Genomic DNA, 24,660 nt, shown 5'->3' on the forward strand with positions numbered 1-24,660 from the left:
AAATGTCAGGAAAGCTAGTGTAACCAAAAGCCTTTATGTTCAAAAATCTGCAAATATCTGCAACAAAACTAAAAAATCTGCAAATATCTGCAACCAAACTAGAAAATCTGCAAATATCTGCATCATCGAAAAAATCTGCAGCTTAAATTAAAAGTCTGCGAATTTGCAGACTTGTCTGCAAATCTGGCATCTCTGGCCATTCCCTATAAGTCCGTGTCGCTGTTTTGTTGTGGTTATTTACTGTCGTACCATCATCATCATTGCCTTGCGGCGTACTTGATCCAGTTTTGACAGATCGCAGCATACATCCCACATTACCTTTTAAACGGAATGCGGAATCAAATCTTACTCGAATGCTCGATTTTAGCAGTGTTCGATCTACTCGATTGGCCCGATTGACTTTATGACGTTTAATTTTCGCCTGCGCCTAGTATGTGGTAGTATTCGTACAGTGTGGGCTCTGTTTCGGCCATTTTGTTCGCAACGCAAAAAGTGTTGTGCTTCGTTTGCCTCCGCGTCGTTTTGAATAAAGCAGGTAAGTTTTTTAATATTAATATATATTTTTATTTTTTATATACATTTCGTATTTTTTCAGCACCTTATAGAAGCTGAAAAATTCGTCGAAAGTACGACCACCTCAGCTGGCCGGATTGACGGGGATTCGGAAGTATCGGACCAGGATCCAGGTAAAATTTTCAATGAAAAACGACAATAGTTTCGCCAGAGTAAAGTAGGTAACAAATGCAATTCTGTGTCAATGTAGAGTTTCTCCATTCCTTGGAATATTGCATGCCCATATACATTTTCACGGCTCGCAGTTGCTCTTTCGGGGGAGTGTTTTTCAACTAGAACACAAACCAGCATTGGTCGGCAATAAGAGACATTCCTGATCCCAGATAATGTTCTTCATGGGGTAATGTGCTGCATATAATTGTCAGTTAGTGAGATGTCAGATAATTAGCATTTTGTCTACAATATGTATTGGAATTTGTTTGAATTTAATTTGAAACACTACATGAAATGCTTTTTAATGGATTTTCATGTGAAATTCAAAGGGAAATCATTTCTTTTACTTTTCAACATGAGAACGCACATGAAAGATGTTTAATTGCATATGTTTTTATCGTGTCGATGTAATGTAATGTACATATACAGGGCCAATCTGATTTTACAACGCACACTCAAAAAATATTGCACATTAAAGCTACGTGAAAAGTGATGTGGTTATTTTCCACTCTACTTTTCGCGTAAATTTTACATGACTACCCTATAATCTGTATCTAGTACATAATCCAATAAAAGTTACGTGCTCTTCAGATAACTTCCAGTGGATTTCCATATTACAACCACCTGCTAATAAGATGGTAGTTATTATAAAGTCTACCAGATTCTATATGTTGTTGAGTTGATTTTTATACTGTATATCATTAGGTCTTACTTGAAAGCGTTAATGACAATCAGTGAAATTTCACGTAACATTTATTTGGTAAACAAGTAATTATTATTTAAGTATTTGGTGGCATCTACAATCCTCAAAATCAAGGGTTTCTTGATAAAGTATACATAATTGGATGATTCAAAAGGAATAATATGATATGTTTAAATAGAATAGTAGTGTATGTCCATTGATTAGAAACATTTTATTTTGTATTTCTTATAACCTTAAGTTAATCAGTTACACTAAATTACTATATTCCGGCTCAAAAATTACTGTTACTTCGTCTACGGACAGCTTTGTACCATTTTATACTAACGCCATTAGACGCACTAACATCTAACGGTATTTGAAGGCAATAGAAGAGAAGAAATTTCGACGACAAATCATTTCCAGGATTATTTAGCACAGGCGAGTTGAGGGAAAACAGTATCGTTAACGACCTATTTTTGCAAATCATGCATCACTTGCCGAACTAAACAAATATATACTTGTCCCAGCTAATCCGAGTCATTGCTGTTGGCTGGACATGATATTCGGCCAGTGAGTACACTTCTTCACCACTGGGCTTGGATTAAGGCGCTCCTTGTAGTATTGGAACAACGAACGTCGACCGATTATGACACTCGACGGAAGTACTTTTTCGAAGTCCTTTTCGTCCAAGGTTTGAGGGTTTCCCATCTCAGCGTCATCATCTACTTCTTCATTCTACAAGAAAAAAGGAAAATTTTGTCTTCATAAAATACTTGATATAAAACTAGCTTACGCTTACGATTATGTGATTATTTTCCACTCTACATTTCACGTAGTTTTTATATGGCTGTCATATAATCTGCATCTAATACATAATCCAGCATAATTTATGTGTTTTCTCAAATAACATTCAAAGGATTTTCAGATTACAATCACCTGCTAATAAGATGGTAGTTAGTGTAAAGTCTGTTAGATGTTATATGCTGTGGACTTGATATTTATAGGGTAATTCGTTAGAAGTTATTTTATGAACAGTCTAGTGATCAATGGAAGTTCACATAACATTTACCTGCCAGGAAAATAATTATTGCTTTAGTATTTGGCAATGTCTATAATTCGCGATACCAATTTTTTTAAGATTTTTAGATAAAATTTACCTATGAAATATATAAAAGGAAAAATGTGATATGTTTTGAATAGATTATATGTTTACTTTGTACTCCTTATCGCTTTTAATCCAAAATTATTTCTTCCTCTTAATTATATATTCTTATTAAAATCAGTAGAACACAATCTTCAGTACCCGAGACAATTTAAATGAATGTTTAAAATAGATTAATAACTAGCAACTTTTAGTCGTTATCGTCATAATCGAAAAAATAGTATAAGTTCGTAAATTAAATTTTGTACTTGTTTTTAAGATCTATCATTATTGCATGTACTTCACTGGTTTTCGAAAAAAAATCTGTAGTTTGTTTTCTATTTATTTATAAATTTAGCTCGTCACATCATCACGTGTAAATATGTACTGCGCATTCCAAGTCGCTGGGTACGATTTCCAGCCAATAATTTGAGTAGACATGAAATAGACCAACAGGATTTCAATCGAAGCACGGCTTGTTGTGACGTAGAAACGAACGTTCGAGAGGCTTTATTCATAGCGTTAACATCCAATTCTTACTTCTATAAAAAGCAAAAGATTACGCCTTAGAATTTTAAAATGTAACATTGAAAGAACTTACGTGATGCGGATAGATATATCAAGTGATAGTAGAAATAATCAACGAATTGTACCAACGCCAGCTTAGCTTTTTCCACCAATCATCATCAAATCAAACGAGTTGTCCTATGCATCTTCCTACTGTTGCGTGCCTATCTGCTCAAGATATTTATCCATTGTTTGTTTCGATGTACCTGATTTTGTATTAATCCGGGATGATCTAACGGCAACGTCTTTCTATTATGCTTCAGCCGCTTGCTCCAGGATTGTTTCTTACATGCCCGTTCAAGTTGTACCACACCAAACCATTTTGAAGTCCCTTCGTATTTCAGCAACCTGGAAGCGTGCATTTTTAAAGGGAAAGTATTGATTCAGTTTGTAAATAGCGAAAAGAAAACGTAAACACATAGTAGATACTCCAGAGTCCATAGTAAAAAGGGCACATTCTACCATATCTAGACAAACATGTCAAATGGTCCTAAGTGCAAATGAGATCGTCTATTTACTTTCTCATCTGATTATTACGCCGTTATCTGTTTTATCTTTAATTCCACTATTGTTTCAGTATATATCTGAATACTTCGATGTCGAGTAGCAGTTGAAAATCGAAATAGTGAACTAGCGTCTTTCATTTTTCTCCTATTTTTGGAGTGCGTGGCCAAAGCGCAACTAGTACACATTATAAGCATGATAATGCTCTTAAATGTAGACAAGATGTGCATTAGACCGCATTTACGTTACGTATTCGGAAAGTAGAAGAAAAAAAGAAATGCAGAAGTTCGCTGTATTGATTTTCATGTACAATCAAAATATTATGTTATATAAGAGTTAAGGAGCAAACGTGCTTGTGACTGAGTTAAGAAAAAGCAAACAAGGAGACTCTCAGTTGCCCTTATGACCTTTTCACAGATTTCCTGAGCGTTTTTTCAAAACGTCATATCTGCAATGAGTTACTCTCTTTGTTTACTTTGTCTTCTGTTAATAATTCGGTCACTATAACATTTATCTCTCAACTCTTTGCATAATGTGCTAGTTTAAACCACCGTCTTTCGATCTGTACTGTAAAATAAGTGAAAAGTGTTATAGTGACACCGTAAAAATCGAAAGAGAAAGTAAGCAAAGAGAGTAACTCATTGCAGATATGACGTTTTGAAAAAACGCTTAAGATTTTTGTTTTCAATATTGAAAATCTCATTGCTTTTGTCGATTAAGAACCCATTTCTTCATCCTCGCTTAACATTTAAAGCAAGTTTATCGGTGCGTTAAACCTGGTTTTAAAGTTATACGAGAGTGAAAAAATCGACCCCAAAAGTACCGGGAGAAGCTGTAAGTAGCAAACAGTGAGCAATTTGTCCGTGTATTCTCTTCTCTTTTTTTTGTAGCAAACCGTAGTGAAAATGAGCAACCCAATCTAGTCATTCGAAAATCGATTCAGAATCCTGAATGGGTTCCATACCAAATGCAACAATTGATTGAGCCGGAATTGGCTTTAGCATTTGAACTGGAATTCATTCAGGACTTTGAACCGGTTCCGGAATAGGTAAGACCGGGAAGTTTTATTTGCTCCGGTGCAACTGGGAGAACGAAGTGTGTACCAGAACAAATCCAATGAATGCTTTTATCCACAGGCTAATTATTCTTGGTGAGATATTATCATCTAAAGATATCTTGTGTTTTCCTGTCAGTTTGCTGAAGTTGGTAGAAGTTGAAATTCTGCAACTTTTTTGTGAAATCAACCATTAATAATTTTGCTCTTGCTAATAAATTACCTGAATCAATTATCCGGAAGCGCTCTGGCCACGTCGCTTAATTTCTTTCAGTTCCGACGGAATGCTCTGATACGACAAATCCTCGAATTAATCGTTAATCTTCTCGCAGTTATGACTGTCTGGTCAACGTACGTTTTTCAATATTCTACAGTACTTGCTGTTGTGTGCTTTACGCCATCTTGAGTTTTAAATTTTTCACATCGGAAATTCACGTAGGTTGTTTGACTTTTGCAAAAATCACATAAATTGTACATGTTGACCTAATTGATTTCAGATGATATTCACTTGAAATTCGTCGTTGCCATATGAAACATTGAGATTGGCATCGAAAATCAATCTACAGGACTTTTCACGTAATTTGAACGTTATGATTTTTTTGAGTGTAGGTATAATTACACACCGAGGAAAAATAACTATTGAAATCTATAAGAATCGCTTATGACTTTGCGCCACAAGTATCTCATATGAAAATTATAAGTTTGTCTTATGGTTTAACGAGGAAAATGGCCATCAAATCACTTACGGATTTCATAAGAAATACTTATGAAATTCCTTGGACATTCTTATGACCTTTATACGAATATGATTATATTAATCATCGCATTAAGATATAAATTTAAAAGAGAATTATTATGAGATTCGTGTATGCGATATATGCACCTGATAGGAAAAATAAATAAGAAAACATTTTTTATTCATTTCTACACATGTATTTTCTTAAATTAGATGAAAATAAACATAACCACACTTATATTTAGAAGGCTCCAGTTAAAAAAATCACTTGTTATGATGCTAGATGTTTCCTCGAAATTGGCTAAACACCTACGGTTGAAACTTCTGCTATTTCACTACATTGAGATGCTGCAAAATAATAACATAAATAATTGAAACAATAATCAATAAACAAAAAATAACTTACATTTATTTGCTACTAATTGGAAGCAGAGCACCAGACTAAAACTAAATCCAACAATGTTGTCACTTGTTTGGCCTTATGGCATTTTCACAATAACATTTTTATAATAATCTTAAGACACGTGTATGAATTCTATAAGGCGAACTTATGAAATTCATATACATGCTTATGTAATGCATAAGCGTGTAATGGAATCAAAATTGTACTGGTTCATAAGTCGAGACTTATGAAATTCTTAAGTACTTTTTCCTCGGTGCAGGTAGTGGAAGTCTACGATTGGCAAACAGATTCTATTTTATAATCAAAGTAGAGAATCCAGAGACTATATTGAAAAGGGCATATGCGGGCACAAAAATCTAGAACATATATTAAGAAGCTCACATTTAATTTTTGTAAAAGACAAAAGCTTATATATTTTTATTGATTAGCAGTATTCAAACTTTTGATGCTGATTGCGTATGGCGAATCTGTAATTCTAAACCAGATCAAGGAAAAAACGCATTCACTGCCGTTTTCGTACCTTTTACCGATCCAAGTTGAAAATATAGGGAAAACCCATATCGAAAATTTTACTAATAAAGCGATTTATCTAAAGGCCAATTTCTTCACTTGGATGAAAAGCGGTTTTCGAAAGAAATTGGCCGTAAACGTATTTGGTTAATCAATTTCTACCTTTTCTGACTTTTGCAAAAATCACATAAATTGTACGTGTTGATCTAATTGATTTAAGGGGATTTTCACTTAATAGTCATCGATGTCATATGAATCATTGAGGTTGACGCTTAAAATCAATCTGCAGGATTTTTCACGTAATTTGAATGTGAGGTATTTTTTGAGTGTACAATGGGGCCAATCTGGCCACAAAATTAGATATCACTTAATTCTTTTGACTTTCGGTGTAGTATAACAACTGAACAGTATTTTTTGTGAGGTATACAAGTAGAAGCAATATGCGCATTCAAACGAAATAAAATAGTATCAATTTTCTAAATAGGATTACAATTAATCTGGTAAAACCTTCTTTAAAAAATTTCTCAATATTTACATTTTGCAGATAGGACCTTTTTAAATGTTTGGCTAGAATTATCAATCAAACCTCACATCTTATTCATTGCCTACAACTAAAATATTGTCTAATTACGGTTTTATTTGAAGTGGGAAATAAGTTTACGGTTTTGTTGGACGAGTTATGATTGTTGGTTTAGTTAATCCCTAGATATTCGGTGGAGATAACGGTGCTGAATTTTTTCCACAGAATTTACTCCTGTAAGTAAAAGCTTTGATTATCAAAACAATGCAACGATACAATCTGCTAAAACAAGTCCCTATAAATTAAATTCAGAGCTTCCAACAGGAGGTTCAAGAACATAAAATATATGTTCAAAATTTTCTGTATTACCGAAGGACGATTGTAATGTAATCAATCCAAATTTTTTGCCGAGATGGACCTTGAATAATTGAATACGTTGCGAAGGTCAACTCTCCTAATAGAATTTTTACATTAAAATTTGTTATATCACATACATAGAGTCTGCACTAAAAATTCGAAATTGGAACAATAAACGTGAGTGGTTACTAAAAAAACCAGGATTCTTCACATAAAAGCACCGTTAATGCTTAGTAGCACTTGATATATAATTGTTTCCTGGAATTTACGTCCAGCAGGTAGTCTACGAATGTACAACTTTCTACTGTCCCATGGATATGGATAAAAGTACATCTACGAAAAGCAGAATGTTGATTAATTGGTCGACTTTTAAACATTGTGTTAAGCTGAGAACGCGCGCGGTTTGGCGCACCCAAGATAATCTTATGCCGTTTTCGGGGGAGTTGCTTATCTCCTCTTACGGCCATTACATCATATAATGGGTATACTCAATACGAATAACTTTGAATATGATATGACACCCAATTATTTGACAACCATAAAATTTTGTGACTTATAAATGTCATAACATAATATTCTGTATTGAATAACATATCACGTTGGTGATAGGGCAGTTTAAATACGACCAAGTTCCCTTAATAAGGTACGGTAATTGCCTAGTTTAGAGACTAGTGAAACAGGTTCATTTTTGATGCGGTTTTTTGTCAAATTGACGTATTTTGGTATAAATAAACCGAATATGCATAACATAGTGTTCTGCTTAGTGATGTTATGCAGCAAAACCACTAGTTCGGTGTGGCCTGGCCGCATGGCCAAGGCCAAGGATCCGAGGCGGTGCAATGCCGCTGAGTATCTGCCAGATGAGCTGAAGGCAAACTCACATTCGGATGTGCAAGGAAACCTGCGATCCACTCATTTGGTCGGTTTACTCAAACATAGGGCCTATGGCTAGTTCTAAGCCAACTTAGTGGCAATGAAATCGGGCGCCCGTATAAGAGCGATGTGGCTTAATAAACAAAATACTACGGCCTAATGTGCCTACGCTTCTTCGCTTATGTGTGCTGTCCGACTTCGCTGCCGCCCAATCGACTTGCTACTACTCATAGCATAGGATGTTTGAGTAAACTGGGTAAACGAGTGAATCACTAGTTTGTTTGCACTTCCGACGGCGGATTCGACTACTCGTACGGTGCATTCACCGCGGATTTGCGTCGCTTCGGATCCCTGTTCTCGGCAAAGCGCATCTCACTGTCGTTGCTGCATAACATCCATGACAGATCACTGTCCTTGTTACTAGCGTTATAAGGCACTACCAAATACATATTTGTATTTAGTGCTACTTTTTCTCCAGTTAAATCACCTTTAATGAAACATTTTCAATTTCTGCTTCGAGATTCAGTCTTCATGCCAAGATACACCAATTTAGCCAAAAACCTCATTCAAAACAGATCTCGTTCACAAAAGACTCTTGTCTCAACTAGACAATTACCTAAGCTACTGCACAAATAACAATACAAGACTTCTATGAAACCTTTTTTTCTTCTTGTTTATTTGACACGGCTCAATGCGTCAGCATAACTGAGCCGTGGGTCTTTTATTATTCTTACAATATGGAAGAATTAAAATTAACCTTCATGTGTGCATCGCGTCTTGTTGACGCAGCTGGTTGCTGCATGTTGCGATCCTCTTAATTGGTGGTGAAATATCAGGTGCGTTATCTGCCGCACTTTGGGGGTCATTCTGTCCGTCTTCTCTCGCATTTTCGTTCACGTCCATGTCGTCATTCATGATGCTCACTGGCAGATGTTTTTGTTTGTTTCTTGTTCTTATGGGTCGCTGTTGTAAATTCTTCTTCATCGGTATTTGATTCTTTATTGGTGGTGTTGGTTGTTGATTTGGAGGTATTTGGTGTAATTGTTGTTACTTCGTTGTTGGTAATGGTAGATGGTTTAGTGGTACTGGGTTCGATCGTTGATGAGCTGGTGTTTGTTGCTGCCTGGTCTGCAGTAGTTGGCTTAACGACCGGTTGTAGTTTAGTAACGACGGTTGTATATCGGCTGTGGTCGTAACAGGTGGAAGTTCCTTAGTAGCCACTGCGCAAGGTTTTCCGTGGTGTAGCGGGCGATCACAGTATTGGCACGTAGGAGTCTTCAACGTGACCAGTGTTAGTTGAGAATATGTAACACCTTGGTCTTTAAGTTTGTTTAGGTTTTCTGCTTGGGAGTGTCAAGTAAGAGGGAATTGATTTTGTCGGACGCACACTTACCACATGAACGCGGTTGCGAAGTCCTGGGAAGAAGTTACTCTTTAACACACTTCAACACCTCTCCGTATTTTTACATGAGTTGTTTGATAGCAGCGGAACTAGTACGTGGTGCCAAGTCGTGTAGTTTTATTTTAATACTGTAATGTATCTATCAATCAATCTATATATAAAAGTCAATGTTTGTATGTATATGATTTATGGACTCCAGACGGCTGAGCCGATTGCCATAAAAATTAATACATAGTAGGCATTTGTGATGGGGCGTGTTTGTTTACAATTGGTTAGGGATTGTCCGCTTTCCAGATGGCGCTTCGGAACAAATTGTGTTTTCCTTCTATTCGGTTGAAAGTCGCAGCAACGCGCGATGGGTATCAACTAGTTATCTATATATGTTGGGATGCTGTATAAAATGTCATTACATTCGACAACGTGTTTCAAGTTTTTCTGCGAAGCAAATGATTCTGCTTGACTAATGTTTTTGAATATAATCAGTACCGCATGACTTAAATGGTGGAATTGAACAGCATTAACTTCTGCTACGTTGAGCTTCCCATTCACCTTCAACATTTACTCCACTTCACGAATGGATCATCTTATCGGACATTTCGAGAAGTCAACAGCAACACAATTTGTCCGCAACGGGGTATAAACTTGCATTGCATTGTCACTCATTGTTTGTTCACATTTCACACACTGGATGGAAAGAATTAATTTTTGCCTTTGCAAGTGTACAAAGCAGGGCACCTGTAAGTTTTATTACTTGCCTTGCTACACGGCTACTGGCACCAGTGCTAGTGCCAGTAGCCGTGTTAGTTCTCTCTGCAATCAGATGATGATACTGTGCGCTAGGTAACATCATGCGGTACGGAGGTTGACTTCTGGCTAATAGAACAATTTGCGTTCAGTAAAATGAGATTGAACGATAACAACGATTCATTCTGCTCTTAGATGTTCTATGCTGCACCATCGCTACAACGTGCGCAGTGTGTACCATATACCGAAAGTAACGGGAAATCACTGGAATGTTAATTTAGTCGGGATTGTTTGGCGACACGTTTGTCGATTTTTCCAATAATAGTGGTGCTCGAAAGAAGTCCCGGACCGTTTTTTTTTCTTACCAAACTTGCCAATTTCTTTTATATAAATAAGTTTATTTAGGCCCAAATACGGTAGCTTAACGAGGCCGATAATTCATTTTTAAGGTACATCGCACGTGTTAGTGGGGGAAGAGAAAGCCATATTTAGGGGCGGCTTACTCCCCTCTTATGTTAGTAAAGGAAAAAGGTAGGAAGTGGGATACATATTGTAAAATTTCGTAAAATTGACATTCTCGTTAGCTGGTTGATGATTGTGGGGGATATGCACACTTTATTGTAGTGGTTTCCATCCTGTAATCGCAGGGGCGAGGGGAGGGTCGATAGTTTGGATGATTATTGGCACTCCGATGCTGTCATGATGTTCTTGTGACATGTGTCATGATGTTCTGGATGGACGGTTATCAAGAAAGGTATGCATCGTAGACTCGTGAAGCAATGGCATATTGTAGATACAGAGAGAGGTTGACGAGGTTCTACTGTGAATGAGAGGGGAAAATGTATTAAACTTGGACATCAATAGTTTTCAAAAAGGTGTAGATAAGAAAAATGTAGGGGTGGTCACGGCTTGCCAGGACGTCCCGGACTGGCACATAGGGTGATCTACCTCGGGACCGAAGGGAATCTATTAGTTGGGACCTGGCAACACGGTACTCTGCGCACAGCCAAACAACATGCTCGATGTCATGATAGCCGTTTTCACAAACACAATGATTACTGTCAGCAAGCCCTATATGACGGAGATGCGCATCAAACGAGTAATAGTTGGACATGAGCCTTGATATCGTACGAATAAAGGCCCACATCCAAGCCCTTAAACCAAGCATTAGTTGATACCTTCGGGATAATAGAATGTAGCCACGGTCCCAGACGCCCATTGCTCCATGAAGTTTGCAAACTTTCGAGCGTCCTCTGACGAGAGATACTGAAAAATTCATTGAAGCAAATTGGTCTTTTGTAAATGTCGCTTTCTAATGCGCCCACCTTGGCTAAAGAGTCCGCCGGGCAGGGTGTCCATGATCCCGAGAATATACTGAATGGCAGCTAATTCTGCAACGTAAATTGAAGCATTGAAGTTTGAATGAGGCAGCAAGATTTTCGTTCAAGATACCGAAGCCTGTGGACCCGTCGAGAATTGATCCGTCAGTGTAGAACATTTTGGCGCAGTCGACTTGATGGTATATATTATTGAAAATATTTGGGACCACTTGTGGGCGAATGTGATCCGGGATTCCACAAATCTCTTCCTTCATGGATGTGTCGAAAAATACAGTTGGAGCAGAAGTATCTAAAAGATGAGCGCGGTTAACGTTATACAAAGATGAATTGATGTTCTGTGCCATGTAATCAAAGTACAAGGACATGAATCGGGTCTGAAAATTAAGCTCGACAAGCCTTTCGAAATTTGCAATCACCAATGGGTTCAAAATATCGCATCGAATGATACGAGAGGTCCCAAAATCGATTTTTTTAGTGGAAGGACGCCCGCCAGCACTTCTAAACTATGGGTCGAGTGCATGCAACCCAAGGCAATACGCAAACAGCGATACTGGATTCTCTCTAGTTTAATGAAATGTATGCTAGCAACTGAGCAAAAGCAGAAAAATCCGTACTCCATCACTGATAATATCGTTGTTTGGTACAGCCTGATTAGGTCTCCTGGGTGGGCACCCCACCATGTTCCGGTTATTGTACGTAGAAAGTTGATCCCTTGTTGGCACTTCTGTTTCAGATACCTAATGTGACATCCCCAGGTACCTTTAGAGTCGAACCAGACCCCGAGATATTTGAATGTTGAAACCTGAGACATAGTTTTATCTATTAACTGAAGCTGTAGTTTCGCTGGTTCACGCTTCCTTGAAAATACGACTAGCTCAGTTTTCTCCGTAGAGAACTCGATACCCAGCTGGAGAGCCCAAGCAGACAAATTGTCCAAGGTATTTTACAGTGGTCCTTGCAAGTCGACGGCCTTGGGACCTGTAATAGAGACCACACCGTCATCTGCAAGTTGCTTTAGCGTGCAGGAATTGACGAGACATTCGTCAATGTCATTCACGTAAAAATTGTAGAGAAGAGGGCTTATACATGAGCCCTGGGGAAGGCCCATGTAGCTAAATCGTGATGTCGATAAATCACCATGCGAGAAATGCATTTCTATTTCAGATAACAGGTTTAGAAAAAAGTTATTTAAAATTGCTGAAAGACCATGCTGGTGCAACTTCTCATAAAGAATGTTGATAGAAACTGAATCGAAAGCCCCCGTAAAATCCAAGATTACTGATGCCATTTGCTTTTTGTTAGCATATGCCATTTGAATTTCTGTTGAGAGCAACGCAAGGCCTTTGCGGAATCCAAATTGTGTATCTGACAGTAAGCCATTTGGTTCGACTCAATTGTCGAGGCGAAACAAGATCATTTTCTCGAATAACTTCCGGATACAGAGCATTGAAATCGGTCGATACGAGTTGTGGTCGGAGGCTGGTTTTCCTGGTTTTTTGATGGCGATGGCACTCACTTGTCTCCAATCATGTGGGACAATGTTACCCTCAAGAAACTTATTAAATAAATTCAACAAGCGTCTCTTGGCAGAGTCTGGTAGATTCTTCAACAAGTTGAATTTGATTCTGTCTGGCCCTGGAGCTTTATTGTTACATGATAAGAGAGCAAGTGAGAACTCCACCATCGAAAACGGTGTTTCGTTCGCGGTATTGTAAGGCGACGCGGCGCGGTAGATTTTCTGTGCCGGGGCGGAATCCGGACAAACCTTCTTGGCGAAATCGAATATCCAGCGGTTTGAATATTCCACGCTCTCGTTAGTACTGTTTCGGTTTCGTATCGTATTCGGGCCGTTCCCCAAAGAGTGCTCGATGTTTCTCTTGTTAACCCGTCGATAAACCGGCGCCAGTAACTGCGTTTCTTGGCTTTCATTAAATTTTTCATTCGCTTTTCTTATATCGCGTACAGTCGATAGCTAGCTACTAACCCGTCGTTTCGGAAGGCTTTATACGCGGCAACCTTCGCCGCATACACGTCTGAGAATTCTTCGTCCCACCAAGGGTTGGGAGAACGTTTTTGGCTGTTCCCGTCGGGTATTCGAGAATCGAGTTGGACAAAAACTTATACTCTTCCTCCGGGGGAAGTACCTGTGTTGAATCGATAGTTTTAAATATCTCAGCAGCGTAGCTCTTCCAATCAATGTTTCGTTTGAGGTCATAACATTGATTGGTTCCGAAGGTCGTGAACGAGTAGTGATTGCAATTACAATCGGCAGGTGGTCACAACCGTGGTGATCAGATATTACCTCTAATCTCTAACCCTATGTGCGGGGTTGGGATTCGAACCCAGGTGAGCTGCGTACAAGGCAATCGATTCACCAACTACGCTATGCCCGCCTCCAATACGATGAATGAGGATGCTTATGAGTGTCAAGATGAGGTCTGTGCTAGGGAAAGATTTGCACTAATTTGTGAATTGAAGTAATTTGACAACTATGGGATTTTGGCTAAGAGATAAGTTACAAGATCCCCTTCCCATAATTTTCCAAAAGTTCTCATGACGCTTTAAACACAGTTCTCAATGTAGTGATCAGAGAATATTTTTCCAAAAATATTTTGTGGAATATTAAATTAAATTCGTCAGCATCAATTTTTTTTTCAATCCAATTAATTTTGGTTTGGGGGGGGGGGGGGGTTTAACCCCCAAACCCCCCCCCCCTGGCTACGCCACTGAGTTGCTTCCTACGACATGGGAGCAGGAATCCAGTGGCTCAATTCTTGGCCATATGCCATACGGCCTCTGGGCAGGTTCGTCTGTACACATCGAAATTTGATAATCGAAACCCAGCAAAACTTCACCGAATTATCATCAGACAAAAGTCTCAGCGAACACCCAGCAAACAATAATATGGCACAATAATGCCGATCATCGCCGGAAAAATTTCGGTGCGTGGAGTCGCATAACACTCTGGAATCAGGGTTCTCTGGAGGTTTTTTTTACCACCGGAACAGGTAGTGCGTAGTGCAATTCTTAGCCGGTTGATACAACCACTATCGACACTATAAGGCTTATCTAGGTTGCTCGGAGAAAGAAGCTGACATTGAAAGACAGCTTCCATAGATGTATTCCATAGACGCCCGTGTGCGCGCGATCATGAATCGGTAACGTCCGGAACGTCCCTACTCTCGGGTCTAGCAGCTTAGGTCCATGCCTTCAATTGGACCAATCAGAAAAAAATCTCTCATATGCACTAGTCAACACGTTCCATGGCAACATGAGCGGCAGCTCTAGTTATCTGGAGATCTCACTCTCTTTTAACATCTGAACCGTATGAAAATTATGTATCCGATTCCGGGTTCGCACGATTATCTAAGAACACGCGCGAATGAGCACACGGTTGTAAATCGTATGTATACTCGCGAAGTTACACGCTAGCACACGCGACATACTAACGCCCAGGCGACCGAGCACGTTAAATTATAAACGTCCGAGCCCATTGCGACGATACATATAGACGAATATGCAATCGCGATCGTCCATGCACAACTACGCCCAAGATTTCTCAAACACAAAATCGCCCTGATGATTACTGAGCACTATAGCACTTATAATCTTATAACCGCGATATCAAGTGTGCACAAATAAACGTTTATTCCCACGCGATTTTAAAGTCCCTACGCCCGCACATCTCAACAGTACAGTTAATATAACAATCAGCAGGCCTGCTGCAATTATGCATTGGTCTTGAGCAGTTTTTTATTGGGGTGTATTTGCCGTCTTGTCTGAAATTGCAGTGAGTGATTCTGGCGGAAAACCGTTCCGAGAACCCAGATCTACAACTCCAGTAGGACAACTCTCAAAACAAGATATTTATGTTTCACATTACTAAGGTTTTTCTTTTATTTTCCATTTCTTGGATTTGAGGATCGAAAATGTCGAGAAGTACACGATACAGAAGAGTGCAACGGGAAATCGATCGAGCAGTACGATTGCAAGAAAGCAATGTTTTGCCAACTTTATACCCTAGCCAGAGGGAAGAGCGGATGTTATTAGACAATAGCAATTTGTGGGATGATCACTCAAATGAATCACTAAACTTCCTTCAAGGCGATGCAACATCGAGTGGATCATCACATTTACAACTACAAAATGATAACATCATAATGGATCAATTGTTATCTAGGAATGAAGAAAATGAATACGTATCGGATAGTGATTCTGATGAAGAAAGTAATGCTTTGGACGTGCATGATATCGCCAATAAATTTATTACGTGGTCTTCACATTACAATATCTCAACCGTCGCTGTCGATGACCTATTAAAATGGTTCCGCAACAGTCTTTTCCCATTCTTACCTAATTCGATTCAAGTTTTGAAAAGGAAAGCCATTATTTTCGATGCTCCAATCCGCAGAATGGGAAATGGACATTTCTTTTATTTCGGGTTGAAAGCGATGCTACAAGTTTTTTTTTAAAATCTGCCAAATAAATATGGATAAGGCACAACACATTGCCATTGGGATTGGAATTGATGGCGTTCCAATATCCAAAAGTTCGAAGAGCAATTTTTGGCCCATTTTGATTAAAATTCATCATTACGACACAGTTTTACCCGTCGGAGTATATCACGGACCTGGAAAACCACACAGCGAAAGCGATTTTCTATTAGAATTCACCACAGACCTAGAAGACATACTGAATACTGGTTACACAATCAACGGTATTAGAATGACATTTTCAGTGTATGCCTTAGTATGTGATGCACAAGCCAAGTGTTTTATCTTGGATATTATATCCCCAACTGGGTTCAACGCATGCCCTAAATGCTTCAGTGAAGGAAGGAAAATAGGTACACGTGTAGTGTTCCCCAACCTGCACGCTCCTCTGCGTACTGATGATACGTTTCTTGACACAAGCGATCCCATTCACCGAAATACTGAGCTCCCATCGCTAGCCAAGATTGGATTCAATTGTGTTACCGATACATGCATTGATTATATGCATAATGTACTACAAGGAGTCTTCAAAACTATTCTGAACTATTGGGTGCATACAAATAATAAAATGTTCAGTCTGACACAATCACAGAAAGAAGAAATTAATCATCGAATTTCTGTTCTAAGAATTCACATTACCAGTGACTTTGTTAGAAGACCAAGGGGCTTAGACAACTTAACATTTTATAAGGCAACAGAGTTCAGACTTCTTTTATTATACAGTGGACCACTAATTTTTTATAGAGTGATTAAACAACAATACTACGAACATTATTTGCTTCTTCACAAGGCAATCAGAATACTATGTCACCCACAGCTTTGGAAAACAATGAATGCTGAAGCTAGCGATCAGTTGTATAGATTTGTGAATGAATACAAATATTTATACGGCGAAGAATACCTTATTTATAATATACATGTACTGATTCATCTGTCAAGGGAATGTCTTCACTTCGAGGGTCCATTGGATGATTTCTCTGCCTTTCCCTACGAAAATTTTTTACAAAAGTTGATTAAAATGACCAAGAAAGCGCCAAAACCTTTAGAACAAATAAGAAACCGTTTGCAAGAGCAGATCCGATTCAATCCAGAAAAATTTTCGAATACGTATAGGCGTGATGCTAAAAAAATACGAGTTCCAGGAACCTGTTACTACGAGCGAATCATATCAGAAACAAATATAAACTTCAGTATAGACGGTAATGACAGTTATGTCTATTTTGAACAACAAATGTTTAATATCAAGAAAATTAGAAAAACGCATGGCTCGTATATGCTGTTATGTAAAAAGATTGTGAATTTAATTGCATTTTATCCTGGGTCTAATCACTTGGGTATTTTTTGCACAAATCGAATTCAGTTGGATGATGAATCAATCTTCGAAATTGCTGCAAATAACGCTTTCAAAGCAATGTTACTCAAACTAGACGATATATGTGTTTTCACGTCATTACTTCACAGTGAACAATGAGTCGTGAGTTGTCAACCACAAACACCAGGTCAAGCTTCGTAACTAATGAGTCCTCAAATCCGCACACGATAATCACTCCGGGAACATCTTCTACTGAGGATTATACTGAGTACCAGTATTTAGATGATGATAATCTCCGCGAAAGTGATGCTCAGGAGCAACCTAAAAGGCGTAAGCAAAGGCCAATTTTACAGAAGCAGCAATTTCAAATAAACTATGAACAAATTCGTGAAGGTAAATATTTCACTTCATTATAGTTTAAAATATGCTTACCTATGTAATTTTCCTTTTCAGCACACAAGCATAAGATGCAACTTGGTGTTGATTTTCCGATTACTCCATCTTCTGGCCATTCTTCGCCCCAGGATCTTATGACATCAGGTAATCTCAAATCACACAAATTTTACATCATGGCATATCATGCTCAGACCTCAGTTGTTCGTTGCATGATTTATTTATACAGCGACACAGTACTCTGCATACAAGCAAACAATATGCACAATGTAGCCATAACTGTTCTGGCAAACGCAATGATTACACTCAGCAAGTTACATGTGTAATCATTGGATATATGCCTTGACATTGTACAAATAAAGTCCCGGTTCGCATCCAAGTTTTTAAACCAAGCAATCGTCGACACCTTCGGAATAATGGAATGTAGAAACCGCTTCAGATACCCCCTGATCTACGAAGTTTGCCAACTTGCGAGCGTCTGAAAGCATCCCTTGAAAGCAAATTGGTCTATCATTAATGCCGCCTTCTAATGCGCTCACCTAAAGAATTTGTCTTTTCATGGTCCAGGATAAAGATAAAGCACTCAGATGTTCTCGTATTTTCTCCAGAAAATACGATAAGTGCGGATACCGAAGCCAGTGTACCCGTAATTGTAGAACATCTGACCGCAGTCGACTTGTTGGTATTGATTATAAAAAATGCCAGTGTGAGTAACTTGTGGGCGAATGTGTCGAAGTCCTTGCAAATCGATAGCTTTGGGCTCTGTAGCAGAGACTACCCCATAATCTGCAAGTTACCTGAGCGTGCTGGAATTGACCTGATATTTATCAACGTCATTCACATAAAAATTGTACAAAAGGGAGATTGGACATGCATCATGGCAATTACCCATGTAACTAGATCGCGATGTTGGCATATCTTTGTTCGAGAAGTGTATGTGCTTTTCAGACAAATTTAGCAAAAATCGTTTGAAACTTGTGGAAGATCATGTTGGTGCAGCTGCTTTGACAAGACTGAGGAACTGAGTCAAATGTCCTCCTAATATCTGATGCTATTTGCTCTTTGTTAGCACATGTCATTTGAATTTCTGTTGAAAACAACGCAAGGCAGTTATTCGTTCATATGTCTTTACGGAACCCAAATTGTGTATCTGGCAGCAATCCATTGGCTTCGACCCAACTTCCAGACACGTGAATAGTGCAAATTGTACCCGAAGACAACATAGCAATATGTTTACTGAATTATTAAATATCGAACCAATACATTTGGGACGATTTTTAATGCAGAGATACGCTAAAGTCCCATATGCAGTAAATTTCCTATGCATATGGGACTGCCTATCTCCTATACATAAGCGCTGCCAGAAAGAAAACGATTTTTTAAACCTACTTTTGAGGAATTCCACGAAGATCCGTCCGAAAATCATTAAAATCGTGACCGATCATCTTAGATTCCGATGAAACTTTGCACGTTTCACCGTCATGGAAGACTAAATATTTTCCACAGGTAATAAGATTATTTTGACTCAAGAGCAACTTTTCAAAAGGGCGTAAACGTTTCTACGTGTATGAATTTCAAAAATTTTTTGTTCGATTACTGTATTTTATACAGCAAAACTCTCTGAGAACAAGTTACAGGGAATGAATACTTCTGTCTGAAAAAAATATACACTGAAAAAAATGTTGTGTCATTTTTCAAAAAAAAAAAACAAAAATTTATGATAAAAATTTAAATTGCGAAAAACCCATTTTTTTAAATTATTTATATTTTGTTACCAAAAATCTAAAGAGAAAAGAAACATTTTGAATGTGATTGCATGATGGAGAAAAAATCGGTAAAAATTTTTTTCTAGCGATAACTTCGTACATGTTTTTAAATTTCATACTAATTGACATATAAAATTGTAATTTTATTACAGAATATAATTCTAAGCACCATTAAAATCAAAATGCATTTAACAAAAATCTTCCAAAATGCGATAGTTTTCGAGATATTTGAAATTTTGCTCCTTCAAAACAATTAATTCGTGTAATTATGCTCTTTTTAAAAGTTATTCGCGTTACCCCATCATAAAATATAAAAAATTTAATGTTTCTCGTTTTAAAGACGTAAAAGCAACTTTTTTAGTGTATTTGGATCATGGAGAAGCTTTCAATAAAAAAGTTTTCCTAACAACAACTTTTGACATATTTTTATAATTCTTACTATTTGCTGTCAAAAATACAATTTTCTTTTTGAATATGATTCTAAACGCCATTTTAAATCGAAATGCTCTTAGCAAAAAATTTTCTAAAATGTAGTAGTTCTCGAGATAGTTTAACTTTTGTTTTAACAACACAATTATTTTGTTTTATTACGACCTTTTCATGAATTAGTCGCGTTTCTCCATCAACAATAATAGGTTTTTCAAAAGGTCCGTAAACTTTCCTGAAACTTTCTCTTTGACATCAAGGTGATATTGTGAAACATTTGAAAGTTACATGAAAACAACCAAAATATGATTTAACAATATAGTTTAATCATCAGACCCTATGGTTGAAATATATTTTGGTTGCTTTCATGTAACTTTCAAATGGTTTACAATATCGCCTTCATGTCAAAAAGAAAGTTGCAGAAAAGTTTACGGGCCTTTTGAAAAACCTATTATTTTTGAAGGAGAAATGCGACTAACTTATGAAAAGGGCGTAATAAAACAAAATAATTGTGTTGTTAAAACAAAAGTTAAAATATCTCGAGTACTGCTACATTTTAGAAAATTTTTGTTAAGAGCAATTCGATTTTGAATGGCGTTTAGAATCATATTCAAAAAGAAAATTGTATTTTTGACTGCAAATAGTAAGAATTATAAAAATATGTCAAAAGTTGTTGTTGGGAAAACTTTTTTATTGAAAGCTTTTCCATGATCCAAATACACTAAAAAGTTACTTTTACGTCTTTGGAACGATAAACATTAAATTTTTCACATTTTATGATGGGGTAACGCGAATAACTTTTAAAAAGAGCATAATTACACGAATTAATTGTTTTGAAGGAGCAAAATTTGCATAATACTATTGCTCATAATAATCTAGAATTTACGACAGGAATAGCTCACAGCACCAGACAAGCCAATCATTTATTATACTCCAGAGTATCCACGAACCTTGGTCAAAGACGCATTTCTTTCATCGGACCAGTTTTCTACTGATTTAAAGCAAATAACATGTCGCACTCGTTTCCAAGCAAAATTGAAACTAATTTTAAAAAATAAAATAGAATTTTTAATATAAACTTCGTTCACCACCATTCGAGCTTATTCCTTTAGCTATAATTGGTTAACATTTTTTTAAATAAAAACAATTGATAAATGCATTTTTTATAGCAATAAGTAATAAATAAATTTAAATTATTATGAGCTTCCTGCAAAGCTACGATGGGACCCTTAAAAGGATTCTTTTCCGCTGGGTACTCGCCGTAGCTTCTTGTCAAATTTTGTGTTTTGTCGGTCTCGTATTGTTTTTTTTTTGTTCTCAGCGTTACCGCGATTCGTAACTTTGTTTTGTTGTGCTGATCTTTTTTTTGTACGCTGAGAACTGATGTGTCCACTACCAGGGGGCTCCGTTTGTGAGCTTTTTGGTGTGGGGGTAAGAGGCGGGCTATTAAAAAAAAATTCAAATATCTCGAAAACTATCGCATTTTGGAAGATTTTTGTTAAATGCATTTTGATTTTATTGGTGCTTAGAATTATATTCTGTAATAAAATTACAATTTTATATGTTAGTATGAAATTTAAAAACATGTACGAAGTTATTGTTAGAAAAACTTTTTTACCGATTTTTACTCCATCATGCAATCACATTCAAAATGTTTCTTTTCTCTTTAGGTTTTTGGTAACAAAATATAAAAAATTTAAAAAAATGGGTTTTTTCGCAATTTAAATTTTTATCATAAATTTTTGTTTTTTGAAAAATAACACAACATTTTTTTCAGTGTATATTTTTTTCAGACAGAAGTATTCATTCCCTGTAACTTGTTCTCAGAGAGTTTTGCTGTATAAAATACAGTAATCGAACAAAAAAATTTGAAATTCATACACGTAGAAACGTTTACGCCCTTTTGAAAAATTGCTCTTGTATCAAAATATTCCAATTGCCAGAGAATATCATGGAGATTCATACAGTGAACACACTTGCAAAGTTTCGTTCGAATCGACGATGGTCATATTTTGCGGTCGGCCGGTTTCTCATGGAATCCCTCCCCTTGACAATCCATTACAACGCCGAATCTCTCTGTGTTTTTAATGTAACGTTTCTTTTTCAGTTTTCGAAGAAGAACATGTTGCCAAACCGGCCTGCTGTAATTGTGGTACGTTATTAACTATTATCCTATTTTAATTGTAATTACCCGGATTACAAATACAGTAACAATTATAATTATATTTAACCCTTAAATGTATAATTTTACCATTCAGCAATATATCGACTTCTGTGATATTAAACTTTAACAAGAGGTATATTTCGCATCCAACCAGAAAAATGAGTACGAAGGAAAAATGATTTTCAGGCATTTAAGGGTTAAAGTTATAACTATTGTAATTATAATTATGGCGGTTATGATTTTATTATATACCTATTATAAATATTATCATCGTTATAGTTACTATAATCATCATTATTGTTATTAGTATTAAATAATACTCCTTATTTTGTTACAGAAAAAGTAACACGGGCATTATACAGAAAAATCGATTGAGTAGTGAAAAAAATTGATGAAATTGGTAACCGCATTGCAAAAATTGAAAATCATATTTACCAAGAAAACGTAGCGGTTGACGTCCCGGTCACATGGCCGATTTCAAACAAAGATCAATTATATAATGTGGAATCAAGTTTGCGTGCGGGAGACTCGGGTCTGAAGAAAAAACTTAAAAGTATTTTTCGGAGAGGACAAAGGAACAATATGCAAATCTTTTTGCGTGATAATTTACGCAGTTTATTGAGGCATTGTGGGCGATTTACATGGACCGGGTTAACGGCAAACTGTATGAAAAATACACTCAATGCTCCCTCTTCTAACTGTGCAGCGGACTTGTTAACCGTGAATATATTAAAAGGTAAATATCCTCTGTTATCCGAATGGAAAGTAGATAGAACTATATAGTTCCGGTTTTAAATCGTGTTTTCAGATTTTTGAAGATAATGTAATTTAAAGTATGTATGTGGGTGTGTTTGTATGTGTGTATGTGCGTCTGTGTGTGTATGTGACAAAAATATCACTCAATTATCTCAGAGATGGCTGAACTGATTTTGACAAACTTGGTCTCAAATGAAAGGTAAAACGTTCCCATAGGCTGCCATTATATTTTTTATGGATCCGACATCTGGTTCCGGATTTGCAGGGTGGTGATGAGTACGATCACGCAGAATATCCCGATTTCAACATATACTGCGATGCATGTAAAGAGGTGAAAAAGTTTTCTAAAATGTGACCACATCTGCTTGGATTTGTAGTTCTAGGTCACTAACAGCCATTTAAAGCCTCTTTGGCCACATTGACCACCATCGACGGATCCGAACCTGATTCCTCCCCGGCACTACCTTACGACATTACTTCGGGGAGGGGTTTTTATGTGCATAGCACACATTCAACTACTTACTAGTTCGTTTCTTCCGCAGGGTTACAGCGCCACTCCTCGACACACCACCAATTCTCCACCATCCACACAGACTGGCAATTTTTGCATGGCAGTCGGAAAGCTGGCTGTGAGTCGAGACTTAGTGCTCCTCCCCTACGAAGACAATCTGAGCGACAAACTTCAGATTGTCTAGTTCACCGAGCCCTTGGACTCCTTTATGCCATTCAGCACCACGACTCGGCTCTCTTGTGCAGCACCGCAACTCCCTTCTCATACAATTCAGCGCCATTTACACGTTGAGCTCCCGACTTGTTCGCGAACTACTTGGTCTAGTCCCCAACGGTGGACTTAGCCTACTCCGACGTAGAGTTCCCCGGCGACAGAAGTTCTCCCGAAGCCGAGCCAGCCAGCCAGGTGTCGAGGTCAGTTCAACGATTCCGGTGGAGCAGGGCGTCCGGTTCGCTGGTGCCCCGACGACCCGCGACTGGTGGTGTCTCTTCGCGGTCTACTCAGTCTAGTCCCCGGCGGTGAATCTAGCTTACGCCGACAAAGAGTTCCCCGGCGAAGGGAGTTCTCCCGATACCGATTCTTCTTTGGTTTTAGCACCACAATTTCTTGAGCCCTTTGGCTTCCTCTCGTTCCGTTTCGCTCTACTTTCCCGATGAGCCATCCAGCTCCCGCCCTCACTTGTTCGCGAACTACTCGGTCTAGTCCCCAACAATGGATCAAGCCTGGTCCCTTACAAACGAGCGGTAGATTTCTCCTGATACCGATGTACGTTTCTGTGAGCCTTTAAGCTCTCCGCGCCGTCCCGATCTACTCGATCTAATCCCCGGCGGTGGATCTAGCCTACTCACGAGCTACCCGGTAGGGTGTCGAGATCGGTTCGGCGATTCCGGTGAAGCTTGACGTCCGGTTCACAGGCGACCCGACATCCCAACTCGGTGCTACGTCGCGTGCTACTCAACTGGTCCCCGGCGGTGGACCTAGTCTACACAGTCGGAGAGTTCCCCGGCGGCGGAATTTCTCTCGAAACCCGATTTGTGGCTTCTTGTTGGTCTCTTCGCCACTTCCTCTGCAGCTCGGAGAGTATGCTCGAGACCACTCTGTTGACAGCGTCCCAGGTATGTTCGACACGGCACATCTCTTCGACGATATTGTCCACTGTCATACCAGGTATACCCCTACGAACTTCTTCGAACCTAAGGCATTCGAAGACCACGTGTTCCGGTGTCTCTTGCAAAGTCGCACACGCCGGGCAAAGAGGTGACGAAGCATGTCCAAACCGA

At 38.1% G+C, this 24,660-nt stretch overlaps 1 protein-coding gene across 2 annotated transcripts; it reads left to right on the forward strand.

Annotated features, from left to right (window-relative positions):
- Nucleotides 1-415: 415 nt before the first annotated feature.
- LOC131683730 (uncharacterized) lies at nt 416-23,209 on the forward strand. 2 transcript variants are annotated; one of them, XM_058966010.1, is made up of 6 exons: nt 416-535; nt 596-686; nt 17,514-17,757; nt 17,818-17,904; nt 22,057-22,101; nt 22,451-23,209. In XM_058966010.1, the coding sequence occupies exons 3-6, from the start codon at nt 17,520-17,522 to the stop codon at nt 22,486-22,488; spliced, it is 408 nt and encodes a 135-aa protein (XP_058821993.1). In that variant the 5' UTR covers nt 416-535; nt 596-686; nt 17,514-17,519; the 3' UTR covers nt 22,489-23,209. The 2 variants fall into 2 exon arrangements, with proteins under 2 accessions (XP_058821993.1, XP_058822080.1); XM_058966097.1 differs by lacking the exons at nt 416-535; nt 596-686 and adding an exon at nt 6,837-7,079.
- Nucleotides 23,210-24,660: the final 1,451 nt, after the last annotated feature.

The sequence above is a fragment of the Topomyia yanbarensis genome, chromosome 1 (assembly GCF_030247195.1).
Source record: "Topomyia yanbarensis strain Yona2022 chromosome 1, ASM3024719v1, whole genome shotgun sequence".
NCBI classification, from domain to species: domain Eukaryota; kingdom Metazoa; phylum Arthropoda; class Insecta; order Diptera; family Culicidae; genus Topomyia; species Topomyia yanbarensis.

What these genes read in the sequence shown, in the direction of transcription:
- LOC131683730 (XM_058966010.1), top strand. Translation starts at nt 17,520, where the DNA reads ATGAGTCGTGAGTTGTCAACCACAAACACCAGGTCAAGCTTCGTAACT. An exon ending in CTATGAACAAATTCGTGAAG is followed by an intron (nt 17,758 to 17,817) that starts GTAAATATTTCA and finishes TTTCCTTTTCAG; the next exon opens with CACACAAGCATAAGATGCAA. An exon ending in CCAGGATCTTATGACATCAG is followed by an intron (nt 17,905 to 22,056) that starts GTAATCTCAAAT and finishes TTTCTTTTTCAG; the next exon opens with TTTTCGAAGAAGAACATGTT.